A 19,261-nucleotide genomic window follows, 5' to 3' on the forward strand; every position below is an offset into this window, starting at 1 on the left:
TTAATTAATGGTTGCAGAGAATTTGTTTTTGGAATGAATGAATGGAAATTAGATGCAACCGTTTGTTCTAATACTTGCCTTCTGCAACACTCTTTTCTGCCTTTATTTCATACTAGCACAAAAATACCTTTTTAAATAAATGAATATGTTTGTATTAATTAATTTGTTTTCAGTGCTATTATAGTCAGTTTTTTTCTCTATAAATAACCTAGTTTGTGAACCAGAGTATGGAGAGACTCCAATACATAAAGAAAGTGCCAATAAATACACTTAAGAGACTGGGCTGCTGAAAAAAGAATCAGAGAACGGGACTTTGAAGGAAATAATTGTCTCCAAAAGATGGCAGTTATGCAACCACCGGGATGCTAGCTGCCGCAGAACCTTAAAGAAAAAGAAGAAGAAGACGCGGCAGCAGCAGTCGAAGAAGAGTGAAGAGAAGTAGCGTTTCCATTAACCCAGCCTGATGTGGCTAGGTCAATGTTAGCAAGGTAACACTAATCGCGTTCTATCTGTCGGACATTTCTCCTCATTACTAACTCCACATGGGCAAGAGGGACAATCGAGTGGTGAGTTATGCTACACAAATGGTGTAAAACTGGCAAACTGTCCATAAGCACTTACATTTGGTAAGCGAGCTAGGCTAAACACAAACACAAACAGCGTTAGCGCAGCAGCTAGCCTTGGCCAGCTAATGTATACCTCCGCTAGGTACTCTGATGCCAGGCCTATACAGTGGTCACCTAAGCCACACGTTAACATATCTCATTTGGAAATGCAACTAAATGTTTTTCGATTGATGTAGCATTGTGTGGGTCTTGATGGTTTGGTGCATGTGGCTAACGTGCAGCACTACTGGAGCTGCGCAAGCAGTAAATGCTAACTTTAGCTCACAGCATTTTAGGGAATGTTTTGACATGGTGATGTTGCGCAGTGTTAGTCGAAGCTCTTCGGGGCTACATCCACCCCTGAACACTAGCAGGGTGTTAAGATTAAGAACCAAACAACAAGGAAAACTGATGTTACCGTCTTGTTTGGCTTATTACTAGCCCAGTGTTTTTGGTTAACGCTAGCGGTTTGCAAAGTTAACCATCTTGTCATTGTTGCCCATATGTTAATTTATTCTATTAATAAGGCCAATAGCATCGCTTGCTGACATTTTGGGCGTTAGATAAGCTCCTTTGACAGTTTATTAGGTACACCTAACTAAAACTGTTGTGGTCTAATTCAGCATACCTGCTTTAATCCTATCTTCAGTGATATTACAAGAATCGGTTTTTGTTGAAACTGTTTTAGAGGTGTGTTGATCAAATTTTTATCCTTACATTGGGGATACATTATGTGGTGCTGCAGCACTATATCACATCATACTGTTTAATCTTAGTGCCTAATCTATAGTGTATTTAATTAACCTCCAATATAGGTGTGTAAAATTTCTTCCTCTGTTTGGTGTGTCAGGCTTATATTAACCCCATTGCTGCTGCGCGGGCCAGGGGGCCAGTACAGAACTCTGGACCAACCATACAGGATTATTTAAGCAGACCTCGACCGACATGGTGAGTAAAGGACAGACCTTCCCAATGGCATACACTGACATAAATATTTGCTCTTCGGTAGCAAAAGATAAAATGACAGATATCTTGCTCACAGCAGTATTCCCATGTTATTTGCATTCTTTCTAGTCTTTCTTTTATCACATGTAGCACTTAAAAACACTGGTATGGAACAGGTGCAGTTTTCTAGTTCACGGGTCTCACTACAGATAGCCAGAATCATATCTAATGGGCTGCGATAGATAAACTGTTCAAGATAAAGTAAATTGACCACAGTTTATTGATGTAGGTTGTACTCATTGAGTGTGTGGGTTTTGTAATGTTGTGTGTTTTGTTTTATTCAGCAAACTAAGCAATTAGGCTTGTTCAGTCTAAGTCTAAGCATGCAGTGATAAACCTATCAGCAAAATAACTGTAATTAGTAGAAGTCTCAAAAATGGCACAAGAAGCTCTGCATTGTTGTCTGCTGTAAGGCAGCATTGTGGTATCCTTGTTAGGTGCAAAAGTCTGTACTTTGTTGTTCATACGATATTATTTAGGGGTTGCTTCATATTACTGGGGTTGCTTTTAGGACAAGTGATACTTGCTACAAGAGACAAAATGGTTTTCAGCATTCTAACTGGAATAATATCTGATTGCTTGACATAAATGAGGGATTTTCTGATCTGTGTTTGATGTAATAACACATGTAATCATTACCATAGCATAACAGATTAAAAGGCACTTGATCCATCCCTACAGTCTTCCTACACAGAGACTTTGAGTGACACTGGGTTGTTCAAAATCAGTGTCATAGCGGTAAAAATGTGACGGTTATCGCATTTTTAAGAGTGCAGCACCCAGTGATTTTTGGGTCAGTATAGTTGCAACATCAGGATTACTCAAGTACTGGGTGCTCTCACAACAGGGATGTAGCACTGCCTTAGAGGATTCAGAGCAGAGAAGCAGGTCCTCTGTGATTTGATAGCTGTGTGTGAACTAGGGGTCGGTTCATTCATTGCCCCAATGTATCGATTATAAATTATGTAGATTCAACTGCCAACATCCAACCCTTTTATGTGTGTATTGACATTCATTTGTCTACCCAAGAAGCCTATCACCTAGCAAGAAAAAGCGCTGTCGATAAATAATTTTGCCTTCTATAAGCAAAGAGCTTCCAGTTGTATTACAGAAAGTAAATTTGTTTGTCTCAGGAATAGAGGGATTTGCAATGATATGGATGACATTTAAAGTTTACAGAGCTTTTTCAGGCTGACCTTTTCACCACTATATTAGATACCTAAAATCTTATCTTGTAAAATGTCATATATGATATTCACTCGAGCCCATAAGTTTTTGGACAGTGCCACATTTTTCTAATTTTTTTTTTAAAAAACAATTTTGCCCTCTGTACACCACCACAATGGATTTGCCATCAAGATGTGATTGAAGTGTGGACTTTCAACTTTGATTCAAGGATTATTTTTAATACTTGGATGAAAATCCTTAGCAATCAATGACTGCCTGAAGTCTGCAACTCATGGACATCACCAAATGCTTAGTTTCCTTCCTTGAGATGCTTTGCAAGGCCTTCACTGCAGCCGACTTCATTTGCTGCTTGTTTGTGGCTCTTTCTTCCCTCAATTTTGTCTTCAGTAAGTGAAAAACATGCTCAGTTGGGTTTAGGTCAGGTGACTGACTTGGCCATTGAAGAATATTCCATGTCTTTGCTTTGAAAAGCTCTTGGGTTGCTTTCGCAGTAGCTTTTGGGTCATTAACCATCTGTACTGTGAAGCACTGTCCTATCAGTTCTACAGCATCTGGCTAAATCTGAGCAGATAGCATAGCCCTTTACACTTCAGAGTTCATCCTGCTACTTCAATCAGCAGTCACATCATCAATAAACACCAGTGACCCAGTTCCATTGGCAGCCATACATGCCGATGCCATAACACTGCCTCCACCATGTTTGAAAGATGATGTGGTTTGCTTTGGATCATGAACTGTTCCTTTCCTTCTCCATACTGTTCTCTTCTCATCATTCAAGTTAATCTTGATTTCATCTGTCCAAACAATCTTGTTTCCAGAACCGGGCAGGTTTTTTTTTACATTTTCTGGCAAAGTCTAATCTGGCCTTGCTGTTCTTGAGTGTTACCAGTGGTGTTACTACCTCGAGAGTGTTCTTGACCTGGATAGATGTTGTGAAGGGGTTTTTCTTCACCAAGGAAATAATTCTGCCATCATCCACTTTAGTTGTCTTTGGTGGTCTTTCAGGCCTTTTGGTGTTGCTGAGCTCGCCAGTGAATTCCTGCTTTTTAAGACTATACCACATTTTTCATTTGCATCGACACCTCTTTGGACAACATATTGATAGTTCCAATGAACAGCTACCAAATGTAAATTCAACACTTGGAATCAACTCCATATGTTTGATCTGCTTAATTTGTCATGAAATAATGAGGGAATGGGCCACACTTGCCCATGAAACTGATTGTCAGTCAATTGTCCTATTACTTTTTGAGCCTCTGAGAATGAGGGACTATGTATAAAAGTGGCTGTAATTCCTAAACCATTAATGCAATATTTTTGTTCAACCCCTTGAATTAAACGATGGCATTGTTTCAAACAGTGACACATTTGTTTCAAATCCAATGTGGTGGTGTACAGAGGCGAAATTTCAATAATTGTATCACTGTCCAAATATTAATGGAACCAACTGTAGTTCTGATAATTGGGGTGTCCTCAATGAAAATAACTCCAATACTAGCCACAAGAGGGCACATTTAACTCATTATTTGCCACGCACCACTGTCAGTATGAATGGTTCCTCTGCATTATGCAAAGACCAAAGTGTTTTCGATTACAATATTAAAAGGTAAAAGGGACATAAAGTACCATGTCTGGTACAACAATATTAGTTAAAGGGCTTAAAGGAATTAAAGTTTATTATAAAAGAAACAATTTGGAAAACAGAAGAATCTTCGTTCATTAAACGCACCAAACTAAAATCTCTGGAATACTTGAAATAAATACGGCCACAGAGTCATGCATTTGCTGTTAACTGGCTTCAAACTGATCCACCACATTTTCATCAACAGGAATTTACAGTAAAGTGCTAAGATGAAGATCCTCCCAAATGTCTGCTTAGATTTTACATAATAACTCATATTTCACCTGATTTATTGTCTATTATTTAGGGAAGAGTTAAAGGAGCAGTTAGAGAAGAAGAAGAAAGGCTCTCGAGCCCTGGCTGACTTTGAGGATAAAATGAATGAGGTATGTTTGTATCATGTAGATTTGACATATTGGTCGACAATGATCACCATCTTTCCTCACATTATTTTCAATCCCAGCTATGAATGTCAAAAATAATGTGGACAGTTATGGCAGTCTTTAACTGTGCTATGAAACTCTTCTTCATACTTGATGAAGTTGTAGCTGCATATGGGGAGCAATTGGCAATATTGTAGATGTACATTCATACTTTTTTTTTTTTTTTTTTTTCAAAATATTTACTGTTTGTTTGCCCCCCCCCCAGAGATGGAAGAAAGAACTGGCAAAAAACCGAGAGAAGTTGTTAGGTGGAAGTGACAAGGACAAAGAGAGAGACAAAAAGAACACGGACAAGGAAAAAGAGGAGAAGAAAGAGAAAAAAGAGGTATAGTATATCTCCATTATCAGATATTTGAATGATCTCACTCTTAAAACCCATCTTTACTAATGTTGACTTTTCATTTGTGTTTAGAAAAAGAAGAAAGAGAAGAAGAAATCCAACAGGGTGAGGAGAGACCTCCAGTATATTAATGGCCAGCTGTGCAACAGTACTGCCTCACACACGCATACACATATAGCTTGCTCTTTGAGATGGTCTGTCATTGAATCCTGTAAATGTAATGTTCCCATTTCAAACAAGCAAATAACCTCAAGTCTAATGAACCCTGCTTTCATTGTGTTTTGGTCAAGCATTCTTCATCTTCCTCCTCCTCATCGAGTTCTGATTCCTCCAGCAGCTCCTCCTCAGAATCTGAAGATGAGGTAAGTCAGACCAAACTTTCGAGTGTGATTTTAAAAAAAAAAAAAAAGTTTATTTTCCAAATCAGTTAAGATGAAAAACATTTTGCAATCTTACACACCTCACCTCAGACTTCAAAGACTATGAACTAAATTGTAGGGATGTCCTGATCAAGGTTTGTTTTTGCTCTTAATCCCAGTTTGAATCATTCTGATAGTATATTTTCAAACCCATTTCTTTTAATGGGTTTGTATAGAGTCCTGAAGTATTTTGTGTACTATCTATGGAGAAAGGTATGTCACACTTAATTTGTTGCATGAGGAAAGGTTTGGATAGGATTTGGGGAACCTCTTTTTCATCCCCAGCATTATCACAATACTGAACCTCATACAGTTGAACAGCTGCGATTTAGAGGCATAGTCCTCCTGAAATAAAGACAATAAGCAACCTTTTTTTTAATTTTTTTTTAAAAGAGCTAAACCTACTCTGCTTGATGGCGCACAACACTGATTGATTGATTGAATCAAACTGTCAACTGCTTTGTTGTAGGTTCATTCTAGGAATAGGTTCCAGAGTTTTAATAAAAAGCAATGGTAGTTTGTGATAGTTGGCATATCTGGAGTAAATGGGTTAACGTTTAATGACTGATCAGAAAGCTCAAACTGATCAGTTTTAAAAAGGCTGATCTGTTCCCCGAGCAATCCTGCAAATTTGTTCAACTTCACAAGATTGTTTTCTACATGCAGCACAGCATTGTTTAATTGCATCTCTATTTGTGTACAGGATGAAAAGAAGAGTGTGAAGAGAAAACGGAAGAGAAAGAAGTCATCGGCCAGGAGAGTATCAGAAAGCTCAGAGGAAGAATCGGATGCTGAAAGCAAGGTTTTTCTTTTTTTTTTTTTTTTTCAACAGCATAATGGGCATACCTCATTTGTATGTATGTTCTGATACTAAATAATGTATGTTCTGATACTAAATGTCTGCAGTTATGCATCTGTCCTACAATGACTTAAGTTATTTTCAAAGACAGTGTTTAATCTAAATGTTTTTTTTTTCCCTAAGAAGAAAAAGAAAAGAATCAGGGAAGAAGGGGATAAGGATAAGGTAACTTATACTTGTTTAGCAACTCGCTTTTTTATGGTAATAATTTTGCTGACCTTGTGTTTATTTCTACAGATATGTGATGTTTTTAAATACAAAGTTATTGCATATCATCTTGCAAATCATGTGTCCCTCAGGATGACAAGAGCCGCAGAAGAAAAAGGAAGGCCGAGCGCAGTTACAAAGACTCCTCCTTAGAGTCCTCTGCGGACTCTGAGGGTGACGAGGTAGTAAGTATTGTTCATATATGGTTGTTGAAGGGGAGATAGATTGACAGGACAGGTTTTGATTAAACACTGGACAAGAAAATTATGGAAACATTTAACAAAGCATTTCTTTCTCTATCTGCCTCTGTTAGGTGACAGACTTTTATTATAAATACGCCAGGTGTTCCACTTGCAGTGAATAAAGGGGTTAATAGAAATCCCCTCCTCAAATAAGCAGATCAGTTATTATGCCATCATCTGCTTTCTCCCCCCTTTGTTCCTCTTTTACCTCTTCGTTCCTCTTTTAATTGAAATTTGGGGAAAGGAACTCATCTCAAGTACCACAGAAAGTATTCCTGCCTTTGACAGATTTAGTCAAGCACTGCCTTCAGATATTTAGTCAAAGAGAGCATTAGACATTTCATAGTATACTTTTAGTCAGCAAGACACTTGATATTTTTGTAATTTTGGTCTTAAGCATTATCTTGAACATTATCGTTGACCATTTTAGCCCTTTGGCCGATCAAGCATGCTTTTATAGTAAGCAAAAAAAAAAACTTTTTATTGGCCAAACCATACACTTACACTCAGTTACTTACAAAGTTAAGCTTTAGTTTTAATTCTCCCCATACTGTTACTCGCTCTCTAACTCATCCAGATGTTCTGTGGCTCTTCAGGGGTAGTCGGTTAAACTGCATTCAAATGACAATATCATTTAATTAAGTTTCCATCTGTGATGCAAACTCCTGTTTACCAGAAAGGTGGTGTTTGATGCATGATCAGCCTATATCAAGCTGGAGCTCATGACCTCAAGTTGGCCCATTCAGATCGAGTTCCTCATTTTTATCTCAGGTTTAACCCATGTTGCTCTAAGGCACGCAGCACCCTGAGTGAACGAGAGAGTGTGAGCAAGCAAGTACAGCGGTGAAGAGTGTAGGCAAGGTGGTAAAAGTGTCAATCAGGAAAATGGTGTTATATAAGTCAGTTGGCTCTAAATATCAGCCAGTTTTTCCTACCAAGCCCATCATCCATTTTATCTGCCATCACCTCGCATTAGCCAAGCGCTGGGAATGTACACTGTAAATGCAGCTCCTGCAATGATAACACAGCAACTCTGCTACAGAGGGAAAATGTAGTATCCAGTTGTTATAACTTCAACCTGAATTCTATGTGTCAGTGCATGGACGTGGCATCTTTTTCATCAACAATAACATGGAGATTTCAAACTCAGTTTTAATGTCCTCTTTTTCTCAAGTATGCCATGAAGACATTTTCATTACTTTTTTCATCAACTGGGCATGCTAACCAGTTTTTGCTCAACAGTTTTTGAAACAAACGATTTGGCTCGGAAACCGTTTATCTTAGGAGCTTGGTCAGGTGTAGAAATGTGTTGATCTATTCAGCTTGTGCCTTTGCAGATGCTTGTAGGAACGCCATTATTGTGAAACAATGTTACATGAACTTTTTAGAATTGGGTATAGCTCAAGACTTCCCTGTTTCCATGGTCTCATTTCAACTTTTCTCCACTCATAGGCTGAAGCCAAGAAGAAAAAGAGAAGTAGCGAGGAAAAGGAGAAAATCACAGTGAGCACTTTGCAATATGTCTTTGTGTGTCTACTCTGCCAGAAATTCACTAACATAAAAATTGCATGGCTACACCCCCTAACAAACCAGTATTGTTGATCCATCTGTGAAGTGAATGCTTGATGCAAAAGAAAAAGATGCATCACTCGCTAAATGTAATTTGCTTTACATTCTCAGGACAAATCCAAGAAGAAGAGGAAAAAGAAGCATAAGAAACACGGCAGAAAAAAGAAAAAGAAGTCAGCATCTCAGTCGGACTCAGAGCTCGACTAACAACCATCGCTTTACGGTTCTCTCAGCCTCCCGGCAGATCACTAGTAGTGCTATTTTTTGCCTTTGACCACCAAAAACTTCTCCCATCCAGCTGCGGTCATCACACTTGATCAAGGAGACCTACAGACTTGTAATGCTGGGGTGAAAATGAGGGAGGAACCCATCCCTCTAAGTGGCAACTACCGGTACATATCTTTTGTTGACTTTTATCACCATGCTTTTTTTAACGATTGTTCCTTGAGTTACAGTCAGCAACAGGACTGGAGTGAATTCCACATCTTTCTTTTCCGGCTCGTCTTGGAGATTGGAGTGTGACTGGCACTCGCTTTCGCCTTCAGTATGCTGGCCCTCTAGGAGTTGCTCCATCTGCTTCATACCTGAAATCTTGCATTTCTAGTTGCTAGACGAGGCTAATATGCTAGTGCCGTTGTCATGCATGTAGACCCGATGTCTCGCCAGCCTCATATTGAAGTTGGACTTGTGATATGAAATGTGAGCTGCACAGTCAACATTTATACAAGGGATAATTGTTCAGTTAGATGAATTGTTACACTGCAGTGTAAATGTATAAAGAATGGCAATTCATTAATAAAGTATTGTTTTAGCCTTTATTGATGTTACTTGTTACAACTTTATTGTGAGACCTGCACCCACTCTTATTTGCTTCTCCTGTTACCCTAACGACTTTTTTTAATATCAAACGGTTACAAATCTATTTTTGCAATCTTCCTTCCTTAAAACTGAAGCCACGGTCAGCAGCACTGTAACAAACACAGTAGGTATGCAGAAACCCTCACTCTGGCTATTCCATTTTCCTTTGCAGTTTCGCACTGTACAGTCTACATTTGAACTGCAGCATATCGGACTAAAATGTTATAAGATCAAACAATAATTATGTGACGATGAGTTTTTATTACTTTACCACTAGGAGAGGTTCATAGACCTAGTTGTTTTGTTTAAATTATATCAGTAACATATGTCCCATTATGTTCCCTACTAATCTGTTATGGCTTAAGTATTTTTGACTAACAAGTGAAGTAATGTACTTTTTTTTTTTTTTAATTAACTATATCTATTCAGTGTTGGAAGAAAGAACACAGGTACTTTCCTTAAGTAAAGTATAGTATACTACATGCAAAAATGATCTTTTGCAAATAAAATGCTTGTGTTTAAAACATATGTAACAGTACTGAAATAAGATAGTTAATGCAGTAGAGTAAAAAATATACTATTTCCATCTAGAATGTATTGTAGAAAGTAGTAGAGTTAATGCACATAATTACATACTGTTACTGATAAAACTCCCAAAAAAAAGGTTAATTTCTTAAACTTGTTTTTTGTCATCTCTATCCATTTTGGATTAAAAAAGTCTCTAAAAAAAAAGTTTGTAAAAATTCAGCCTACGTATTGCTTTTAAAATAAAAGTCTGTGCCATGTAGCATCGTTGTTTTTGAGTGAGGCTTTACAGGCATGTCTTGTGACTAAAACTGTGATGATACCAAAGGTTAATGTGAGGTTGTAAATGCAACCATAGTTAATCCTAGACCTGTGTGTGTGTGTGTGTGTGTGTGTGTGTGTGTGTGTGTATATATATATATATATATATATATATATATATATATAAATCTGTTTGCAGCCTTACACAATGATTACCCAAATCCTCAGAAAATGGGTGTGAACTTTGACTGTCCTAATCTGACATTCAGAGGACACAGCGTTGTGATATGTGTGAGACTGGCTTTCAGCTTTTATTCAGTAGGAGGGTGTAACCTGCAATATAAAGAGCAGTGTGTCTGTTGTTCAGCTCAGGGGAAGTGTGAGACGCATGACAGGAAGCTGTTGAATCACTTCACTGGCTGAAGGTAAGAAATCAATAATCAAATAAAAAACAGTGAATCGGCATCAAGTTCTTTCTTGGTTTAAGTGCAACCAGAATAGTGTTTTAATAAACAGTCAGAACTGCTACTTAATAACTGTTCAGTGAGGCTGCTCTAGAGAACAGGAAGCTTTTAGTGCACGATTAAATGAAACAGAGTGAAAAAACTTTTGGTAACGATTTTACATTTAAGTTAAAAAATCTGACTTTAATGAAAATCTGTTTTCATGTCATTGTTTTCATGGAGATTTTTTTTCTGAAACTGCACATATGTATCACATTTAACTGAATCAAATAAACATCATGTTAATACCTTCTTCTGCAGATGCTGAGGATCACACTGTGGCTGTTAATTGGGGTGTTTGTGTGGGACTTTGCGTCCTGCTCCATCACATGTCTTGACGGGAATGTCTGCTCTAATGATGCTACCTGCTGTTTGACCAAGCATGGATATAGCTGCTGTCCATATCCAAATGTAAGTCAGAGGAATCCACACAGTTAAGACCGAGATTTTGGTCTGGAAAACTGGTGCCATTAATTCCTACTAATTCTCTGCCTGTCTGTACTCATGTGCGTCTCCAGGCTGTGTGCTGCTCTGACCTGGCCCACTGCTGCCCTTCAGGGTTTCGTTGTAACCTCCTCACCCAGATGTGTGAGAAAGCGAACCAGCAATGGATGAATACACCCCTGGTGAAGAAGGAGGCTGCCGAGGACCCACACCCTCCTGTTCTAACCGTAGCTCCCCTTCAGGACCTCAAAAGCAATCATATCCCAGAGCAAAAAAAGAGTGCAGTTGTCTACTGCGACAACTATTACATTTGTCCCACTGGCACTACCTGCTGCAGACACCCAAAAGGCACCTGGTTCTGTTGCCCGTACTCTCCTGTGAGTTGACCCGCGTTCTCTTGTGCAATAAGACTAATGACTGTGATGAAATTCTTTTTATAAACTGCTGACATGACATTAACTCAAAGCTTGCAACTCAGTTTTCTGAATTGTTTTACCGGTGCTAGTTTGTATTGATCATTGCATTAAATGCCCTCGTAGGGCATGTGCTGTCTGGATGGCTACCACTGTTGTCCGTATGGCTACGACTGTGACCTCACTTACACATACTGTGTGAGGGAAAGCCTGAGATATCCCCTCACCCCCAAACAAGTTCTGTCGTCAGTCCCTGCCTCTCTCATTTCATCTTCTGAAGACAAAGCCAGCCCTCAGGAGGTCAGGACATATCACACTATTTCTACCTTCCTATATGTGATGTATGCTGGGATTAGTTCTCTGAATGAATGAATCTATTGAGAAAAAGTTTTAAAATCCCTGAAAAACCTATTTTCTCAATCAGTTTCTTACCATAAGCAATGGTGTCCTACATGAACACACAATCTTCTGGCAAAGTTTGAACACTTTTGGTTATTTCACATGGGATATTTCTCATTTTCATTTTTGTTTCGTTTTGAGCGGGGGTCAAGTCAGGTGGCCGGAAACACAACTCCAAATGAATGCTCACGTTACTCCTGTTACTGCTGGATGTGTAAATAAGTAACTGCACTAACAAGTTAACAATATGAACTAAAGAGACTTTGATATGTCGGTGTCATGTTTACAGCTTATTTCTGCTGCCCCTCGGTGGCCAAAGAAATCTGTTAATGCAGATTGAACTTTTTGTTGCTTAATTATGAATATTTAATGTTATAAAGAAATGCTTAAAATTGTAAGCCAGTTTTTTAGGGGCTTTGAAGGTCTATCATTTACCCAAAAAGAGGTTTTTTTACCTATAAAATAAAAAATATATATTTATGATTAAATATTTAGATAAGAGTATAATCGTCAGTTTGTATTTACTTTTCAGAAACCTATGGCAGCTCTAACAGAGGCCAGTGGCGGCGCCCCCAACGCTCTAGTCATTCGCTGTAATTCTGAGTTTTACTGCTCACAAGGGACAACTTGCTGCAAGGGATCCACGGGCCAGTGGAAGTGCTGCCCCTACCCACTGGTATGGATTGTGCGTTTTGTGCAACTGTTACACAATATTTAGATTTGGCTCAAGAAGGGTTATCAAATATTAAAGATAGGAAGAAACAATGGCACAGGGATCTGAAGGTAAATGGTTCAAAGTGATGCAGCTTACATAAGGCTGAATGTCTGTGTTCTGACATGTACATGCTTATCACTGTTTAATACGGTCATTTGCTAGTCAGTATTTTGATCTAACACCGAGACTTGTACTGATTTCAGGGCCAGTGTTGCACAGATGGTCAGCACTGCTGTCAGTATGGATATACCTGCGAGCCCTCCTCCTTGACATGCAGAAGATTCTACTCTCAGGTCCCCTCAGGAACACAGGAACATGCAATAACAGACTGAGGACATGTCAAATTACACTGTGACCGTTTTGTCATCATTTTTTCTTCATTATTTTGGTCCACATTTCAGATAAAATGTAACAATGCTTTGTAGCCTCAGTAAAGAAAGTGAACAGAAACTGGACGGATTCAGGTTTACTCTCCATGGACAACTCCATGGATCAATAGTCTGCTCTTAAGATTCTTCCTGTTATTCATTGTCTATTCTGTTTCGGATGAATGGTACTGTATGTTTGGTGCTCAGAAATGATTTGATATCAACATTCATTTTCAGTCTTATCGCGTTATTTTTTGAAACGTATTTCCTGCAACAACATTCACATTACTAGATTAAATCCAGCAATGCAGTGGTTTAGTAAATGTGGTGAAGATGCTTAACCGGAATTTTTATTTTTATTTTTCATATATACAGCCGGTGAATGGGGAACTTTAATGCCAAGCTTAAATCATTTCATGATCTTTTCTAGTGAGGAAAAAAAAATAAAATTTTTAAATTAAAAAAAAAAAGATGTGAGTGAAATGTTTTTCACCTACTCTGATGTCTTATGCGGCCATAACCTGTCTGTTGCAAATTATTATCAAAACTAAACTAACCACAGGCCTTTTATTTTTTAAAGTAACAAACGGAAATTTCCTTTTCATTCCGACTAACTCACTTCCACTGGTTCCCCGTGTATATGGTTCCGGGTGAAGGTAGCGTGTATTGATGGCGGAGAGATGAGTCAGATCGAAGACCTCAAAGTGTTCGTCTCCGGGCGGCTGCGGGCTGCTGCATCTGAAATACTAGGTGCTATTGAAAAAACGATAACGGATTACGAGGAGCAGGCTTCCCGTTTGAAGGAGGAAAACGACCGCCACCGCTCTCTGCTGGACATTATCCTCAAATCCAAGTTAACACAGACAGGAGGTTGGTCCATCCGAACGACACTCGCGATACCCGTGCCACTTTACACCGACGGAAACTGACTCACTAGAAGTTCAAGAAATGTTTTGACCCCGGATCCCGAAATTTACCGTTGCCCACTTTAGCCGGACGCGGTGCTCCTCTCCCCGCTAGCAAAACACAACACCGCTGGGGACCCTCACCTCTTTTTCTGGCCTCCCGAAACTGCTAGCCCCCCGACACGGTCCAAACGGTTGTCACCCACCGGTTTAAAGTTGCTTCATGAATTTCCTGACAACACTGCAGATGATATCAAACGTCTAATGGTGTTATTTCTTTCTGCATTTTGGCCTAATGTTAGCCCAAATAACAAACTGTGGTTGTGCTGGAGGCGCCAGGTTACCTTTTTAAAGAAACACATTCAAAAACACGTTTAAACTCGCTCTTCCAGTTTTGGAGAAGTTCCAATGTAGTCCTTTTTACTGAAGTAGCGGATCGGCGGTGGTATTACTGTGTGAAGTTAGAATCTGATGTACCACTCAAAGCAACAGTAGCATGCCAAAAGCTGCTTGAATCACAACTCCATTTTGGCACTCAAGCACAGAAAGACTGTAGCATGTTTAATTAACAGTAAAGCTTATAACATTTATCACTAACATTTTTTTTTTTTTTTTTTACGTTGCTTACTTCAATTAGCATAGTCATAGTCTATCCCACTTATTAAATGGTAATGTGTGAAGGAAAAGACAATATAGAACCCCTAAAGATACAGAAAGATGTGAGTAAGATGTCTCGCCTTTCAATAGGCCTTTTTTTCCCACAGGCGACACTTTGACATGTCACAGTCGTAGTATTCCGGTTAGCTGCTTTAATGTCAGGGTCCTGGTGTTGTGTCTCGCTGTCATGGCTTACTGGGTTAATAGTAACACGTGTGCTTTTTCTACTAGCACAAGTCAAAATGACTGCTGTAAAAAAAAAAGACAAAAAGGGTCTGTTGACATGCTGATTATTCAGACAGAAATCTGTTATACCACTCATTTGCATTAACATCAATGTTTCCCCATGTCAGAGAGGACAACAGTTGCTATGTTTGAAGCAGTGCTTTCAATTTTGGCAGCTGCGATCATGGCGTACTGGCACGTCACTCACAACGATGTGTCGCAGAGGGGTGGCAGCTGCCGGCCGCAGGCGACAGCCCGCTGGCACGCCAAGACTGTGTCCATGTCCTCGTATCGTGGTCCCTTTCACTAGCTCATCAATGTCAGGACCAGCACCGATATTGCCAAAACGAGCTGATGTTCTTCTGTTTTCTGGGACACCGTTGTCCTGCTCATCAGGAGGAAAAATGGCAATCATTTTGAATGATGGTAATGCCACCTGAAAATGGCGACGATTTTTATATAGTCTAGCTTTGTTTTGTTTTTTTGCTGTGGTTTCTCTCAGTATATTCAGGCTCTCAGTCCTTAGTTCAAACCTGTTTTGTTCTGTTCTTTTCTCTGCAGCAGGTCATGCCAACAAAAGTACCCCTGCTGCAGCTAGCCCAGGTGCATTGGATTCAAGTTCTGCCCGCAAGGCCAGAGAAACTTCCTGCCATCCCAGTGGTAGGACTTGCACTTAAAGGCCAATTTATACTTGCGCGTAGGATCAACGCAGAGCCTACGCGGTAGCCTATGCAAGTGGGCTACGCCGCTGTGAGCATTTTTACTTGTGCACTGGTGTGTCTGGGTCACTCTGCAATTACACCACCAAAGCGCTAGTTAGTGGTGAGGTTTCTATGCCACTGTGTTGAGTTTCTTCGTGTACTTCAAACAGTGGCAACTGAAACTGAGTGGATCGTGTTGAGCTAATAAATGCTGAACAACAGTTCTTTTTTTTTTTTTTAGATTACTGCAACGCAGAAAACAGCGAAGACATTTCTGTGCTTGTCCGGCCACTGAGAGACGTGGACGAGCGGACTGATCACAGTTGTTGCGGTCTGCGTCGCCGCGACATGTAGTTAGATTTCTAGGGAGGCGCACTTCAGGCCACAGCTTAGGCGATGGTGTTGAATACGAGGCTACACCATACCTACGGCGTCGATTCTACACAGAAGTATAAACTGGCCTTGACAATAAGTTCTCCTCTTCAGTAAAATTAACTCATTAAGCTCCTTTGTGGAGCTCAACAAAATGTTATTAAATGGTTAATGAAGTGGTCTCCTCCAACATGGGCACCAGTAACCACCAAGTGTGACGTGCCAAGTCAGTCATTTCATTGTAAAAACATGATCCTGTTGACTTCAGCCTGTTCACTGAATTAGACACACTAAATTAAGTCTTTTTTTTTTTCAAGACTTGCAGTGTGTCTTCACCTCACGCACCGACTTTTTAAAGGTTGCAGCCAGTGACAACTGTCCCTACTGCCTCAAGAGAATTCAGGCCACTGAGACACATCTGATGAGAAGGCATTATCTGTTTGCCGTTCATTTTACTGAGGATGGCACTGGTAAGATTTTTTGGCATCAAAATCAAAACATTAACCTGAGCTCTTAAGCACACAATCGAGGACTAAAATTCTGTATCAGAGAAGTTTGTTATCACTTTTGTCTTGTTTAGTTTCACTGTGAGAACTTCATAAATAGTATTTGAACATGAATGAGGGTAGTATTTTATTGTATCCTGTTGGATGCTGTGGCTGACTGATCAAAGCAGAACAACTTAAAGGACCATACTGGCGTTTTTGCATGTTTTAGTCCATTTACCAAAAAACATTTATACTTGATATCACGTCCAGACAATTTCCAAAACACACAATAGCTTTTTAGATTGATAAATGCATTTTCTTTCCAGGTCACTTGTTTCAGTTAATGTCACTAAAGTCCAAGTCTTTCAGATTGATGTGCCTGATTGCTGGTGTAAAGATTGTTGTCTTCTCAGTTTTATTTTTTTGAAAGAAATAGCTCATTAATGCAGAGTTTTTCCCTCTTAAATCTCGGGTGTCATAGCCACACTACTCCGGAAACTTTTCAAACCCAGCTACTGATTTTAAAAATTGTAAAAATAAAAGTCAACTGTGTGTGTGCAATAATGGATCACCTTAGCTGAGCAATTTTCAAGTATGCTAGCGGAATTGCATTGTGTGGCAATTTGCTAAAACAGTTTTCTTGTAAGGCGTCCAGCCACGTAAGTTGTGTGCTAGTAGTCAGTGGGCTATCTTCTCTTTTTTCAGAAAGATTTGTGGTACCATGTATGTGCAAAGACAGAATCCAGGGAAGAAGTCACTGGCACTGCCCATATTGCAAAAAGATCATTTATCGGAAATGTAACTTTGAGGGTCACATATCGAAACAACATGGTATGTACAGTTCCCTGGCATTCTCGTGACTTTATACCATTACATTTGTTTTGTTGTAAAAGCATGTATCTGTTCTGCTTTAAGTTACTGCTGTGTAATAGTGCCACCACTAATAATAATAATGGTTATGTTGTAATTTTCCACTGACCATATATTGGCTTCTGTATCTTTTTACTTTACAGGTTATATAATACTGCAGCAAAGCCAAGATGAAGGTTAGTTGACAATATGTCTGATGCCCCTAAGTTTGTTCACACACCCATATTTTTTGGATATGTGGAAGCATAAAATCAGCATAAACTAGTCTGCTCCTTTTATTTAAAAAAAAAAAAAAAAGTGTATTTTTCAGTGAAAAGTGCTGGGTTGGTAGGCACTAAAGGTGGTAGCTGCCACACATTCGCATTTACTGAGACTGAATAAATGGTTTGATGGAGTATTAAAGGAAAGAAACACATATTTGGCAGTCTTTCAACATAAAATACTTTGCTATGTTCCCCCCGCCCCAGAAATCGATCAGCCCTCTGTCTGTGAGGAGGAGGTCCCCCTGAGTCCTAAACCCTGGTGTCAGCAGGAGCCTGGCAGTCTGGACCAGGACGACCAACAGGCTTCACTGCTATTTCAAGTCAAAGAAGAACAGGAAGAGGAAATGTGGAGACAAGGTCTGGCGGAAGAGCATGGTAAACTGAACTTCACCTTCACTGCAATCAGTTTGTACAACCCATGTGACAGCTTGTGATACAAAAAAGTGAATATTTTTTACCCTGATCCTCAGTGAGTCATCTGGAGTTTCAGCATTCAGAGCAACTACAGATCAAAGGTGAGCTGATAAAAAAAGGTAACAGTCAAGTGGGAGAAAAATGTCCGGAGGCAGATCGCACCCAAGACTCTGCCTTCAGCATCGTCTGTGTGGACAGTTTTATCCAAGATATTGGTGAAATCAACTGTGTGCAAAGCAGCAAGGGGCATCCTCTTCCTAATTCTTCAACTCGACCCCTGGAAACGCAGCCTGACAGTGGGGTTGGTGAAATATGGCAGCCAGCTGGGGGCTCTCAGCACACCACTGGAGGCAGTGCTGTCACTGAGAATGGAAGCATCAGCGAGACTGAGGAGTGGAAGAGGAAGCATACAACTTGTTCACGTTTAAAGGCACTCAATTCAAAGAAGAATTTGCATGTGAAGAGATCTTTACCCCCCAGTAGTTTAAATATAAAGAAATCAACACAGTTATCTGCCAATCAGAATCCCGCAGGTCCTCATTGTTGTAAATCATGTGGAAAGATTTTCCATTACATGTACACACTGAGGACACATGCGCAAACACACACGGTGGACAAAATCCTTATTTGTGGAATCTGTGGAAAACATTTAGAGTCTACAGAGAGTTTAGTCCACCACCTACAAAGCCACACAAAGAGAAACAAATGTGGAATTTGTGGAAAACAATTTTCGAGTAATTCCCGTCTGAAACGGCATAGGAGATTTCACAGGCCAAAGGGTTTAAATGTCACGTCATCAGCTTAAAAACCCCGGATGGGAAAAATCCTAAAAGTGTCATAAATGCATCAAAACCTGCTGTGATTATTGGAATCTGATCCACTACAGTAAAATCTGCTACTTGGGAGATGCCAGTCCGGTGTTGTACTAATGGGAGAAATACTCAGTCATAGTGTGGGGCATTCAGTTAATATTTATAGTTCATTGTAAATCATTGTATTCATATCATTAAATTTTGTAGTCTTACAATAAAAAAAAACTTCCCTGTGTGTATTTTTTTCATAAATCAGCATTTTGGTAGTGAAAGGGTTTTTTTAGGTGGATACAACAACACCAAATAGATTTGAACATCAACTGATGTAAATGCAGTGCAGTAACCATCAGCCCCAGGACCTAACGAAACCTGATCTAAATTCAAGTTCAAGGAATTATGTATCTTTTTGTAACTATAAAAAAAATCATATAAATATTAAGTTTGAAAAGGCTGTTGCCTCCATATGATGTAATTATAAGATCGTGGTGTAACTACTCAGTATTTGAATCTGAAACTGGACTTGTATGACAAGCCTTTGTCACTGTATGGAAAAAGCAGAAAATGTATCTC

The 19,261-nt window shown here is 39.4% G+C and overlaps 3 protein-coding genes across 11 annotated transcripts; all 3 read left to right on the plus strand.

Moving 5' to 3' along the window:
* The first annotated feature begins 262 nt into the window (after positions 1 to 262).
* On the plus strand, positions 263 to 9,316 carry fam133b (family with sequence similarity 133 member B). 4 transcript variants are annotated; one of them, XM_040120855.1, is made up of 11 exons: positions 263 to 566; positions 1,456 to 1,553; positions 4,727 to 4,805; positions 5,068 to 5,187; positions 5,275 to 5,307; positions 5,493 to 5,564; positions 6,325 to 6,423; positions 6,604 to 6,645; positions 6,780 to 6,869; positions 8,382 to 8,432; positions 8,610 to 9,316. In XM_040120855.1, the coding sequence occupies exons 1-11, from the start codon at positions 543 to 545 to the stop codon at positions 8,703 to 8,705; spliced, it is 804 nt and encodes a 267-aa protein (XP_039976789.1). In that variant the 5' UTR covers positions 263 to 542; the 3' UTR covers positions 8,706 to 9,316. The 4 variants fall into 4 exon arrangements, with proteins under 4 accessions (XP_039976789.1, XP_039976787.1, XP_039976791.1 ...); XM_040120853.1 differs by having other exon boundaries at positions 264 to 566; positions 6,780 to 6,872; XM_040120857.1 differs by having other exon boundaries at positions 267 to 566; positions 6,607 to 6,645.
* Positions 9,317 to 10,426: 1,110 nt separating this feature from the next.
* On the plus strand, positions 10,427 to 13,416 carry LOC120786047 (progranulin-like). Its single transcript, XM_040121095.1, has 6 exons — positions 10,427 to 10,567; positions 10,907 to 11,056; positions 11,164 to 11,466; positions 11,629 to 11,802; positions 12,434 to 12,577; positions 12,820 to 13,416. The coding sequence occupies exons 2-6, from the start codon at positions 10,907 to 10,909 to the stop codon at positions 12,946 to 12,948; spliced, it is 900 nt and encodes a 299-aa protein (XP_039977029.1). The 5' UTR covers positions 10,427 to 10,567; the 3' UTR covers positions 12,949 to 13,416.
* Positions 13,417 to 13,604: 188 nt separating this feature from the next.
* Positions 13,605 to 18,914, plus strand: LOC120785919 (zinc finger protein with KRAB and SCAN domains 5-like). Of its 6 annotated transcripts, none has more exons than XM_040120904.1 (8): positions 13,605 to 13,854; positions 14,900 to 15,197; positions 15,333 to 15,431; positions 16,162 to 16,314; positions 17,038 to 17,163; positions 17,346 to 17,378; positions 17,670 to 17,840; positions 17,936 to 18,914. In XM_040120904.1, exons 2-8 carry the CDS (start codon positions 14,984 to 14,986, stop codon positions 18,682 to 18,684), a joined length of 1,545 nt encoding a protein of 514 aa, XP_039976838.1. In that variant the 5' UTR covers positions 13,605 to 13,854; positions 14,900 to 14,983; the 3' UTR covers positions 18,685 to 18,914. The 6 variants fall into 6 exon arrangements, with proteins under 6 accessions (XP_039976838.1, XP_039976840.1, XP_039976839.1 ...); XM_040120906.1 differs by having other exon boundaries at positions 17,670 to 17,822; XM_040120905.1 differs by having other exon boundaries at positions 15,336 to 15,431.
* The last annotated feature ends 347 nt before the right edge of the window (positions 18,915 to 19,261 follow it).

This window comes from Xiphias gladius, chromosome 24 (assembly GCF_016859285.1).
Source record: "Xiphias gladius isolate SHS-SW01 ecotype Sanya breed wild chromosome 24, ASM1685928v1, whole genome shotgun sequence".
In the NCBI taxonomy this organism is placed as follows: Eukaryota; Metazoa; Chordata; class Actinopteri; order Istiophoriformes; family Xiphiidae; genus Xiphias; species Xiphias gladius.

What these genes read in the sequence shown, in the direction of transcription:
- fam133b (XM_040120853.1), top strand. Translation starts at nt 543, where the DNA reads ATGGGCAAGAGGGACAATCGAGTG. An exon ending in AATCGGATGCTGAAAGCAAG is followed by an intron (nt 6,424 to 6,603) that starts GTTTTTCTTTTT and finishes TTTTTCCCTAAG; the next exon opens with AAGAAAAAGAAAAGAATCAG. An exon ending in ACTCTGAGGGTGACGAGGTA is followed by an intron (nt 6,873 to 8,381) that starts GTAAGTATTGTT and finishes CTCCACTCATAG; the next exon opens with GCTGAAGCCAAGAAGAAAAA.
- LOC120785919 (XM_040120904.1), top strand. Translation starts at nt 14,984, where the DNA reads ATGTGTCGCAGAGGGGTGGCAGCTGCCGGCCGCAGGCGACAGCCCGCT. An exon ending in GGCAATCATTTTGAATGATG is followed by an intron (nt 15,198 to 15,332) that starts GTAATGCCACCT and finishes TTTTCTCTGCAG; the next exon opens with CAGGTCATGCCAACAAAAGT. An exon ending in TCACATATCGAAACAACATG is followed by an intron (nt 17,164 to 17,345) that starts GTATGTACAGTT and finishes TTTACTTTACAG; the next exon opens with GTTATATAATACTGCAGCAA.
- LOC120786047 (XM_040121095.1), top strand. Translation starts at nt 10,907, where the DNA reads ATGCTGAGGATCACACTGTGGCTGTTAATTGGGGTGTTTGTGTGGGAC. An exon ending in GCTGCTGTCCATATCCAAAT is followed by an intron (nt 11,057 to 11,163) that starts GTAAGTCAGAGG and finishes GTGCGTCTCCAG; the next exon opens with GCTGTGTGCTGCTCTGACCT. An exon ending in ACAAAGCCAGCCCTCAGGAG is followed by an intron (nt 11,803 to 12,433) that starts GTCAGGACATAT and finishes TTTACTTTTCAG; the next exon opens with AAACCTATGGCAGCTCTAAC.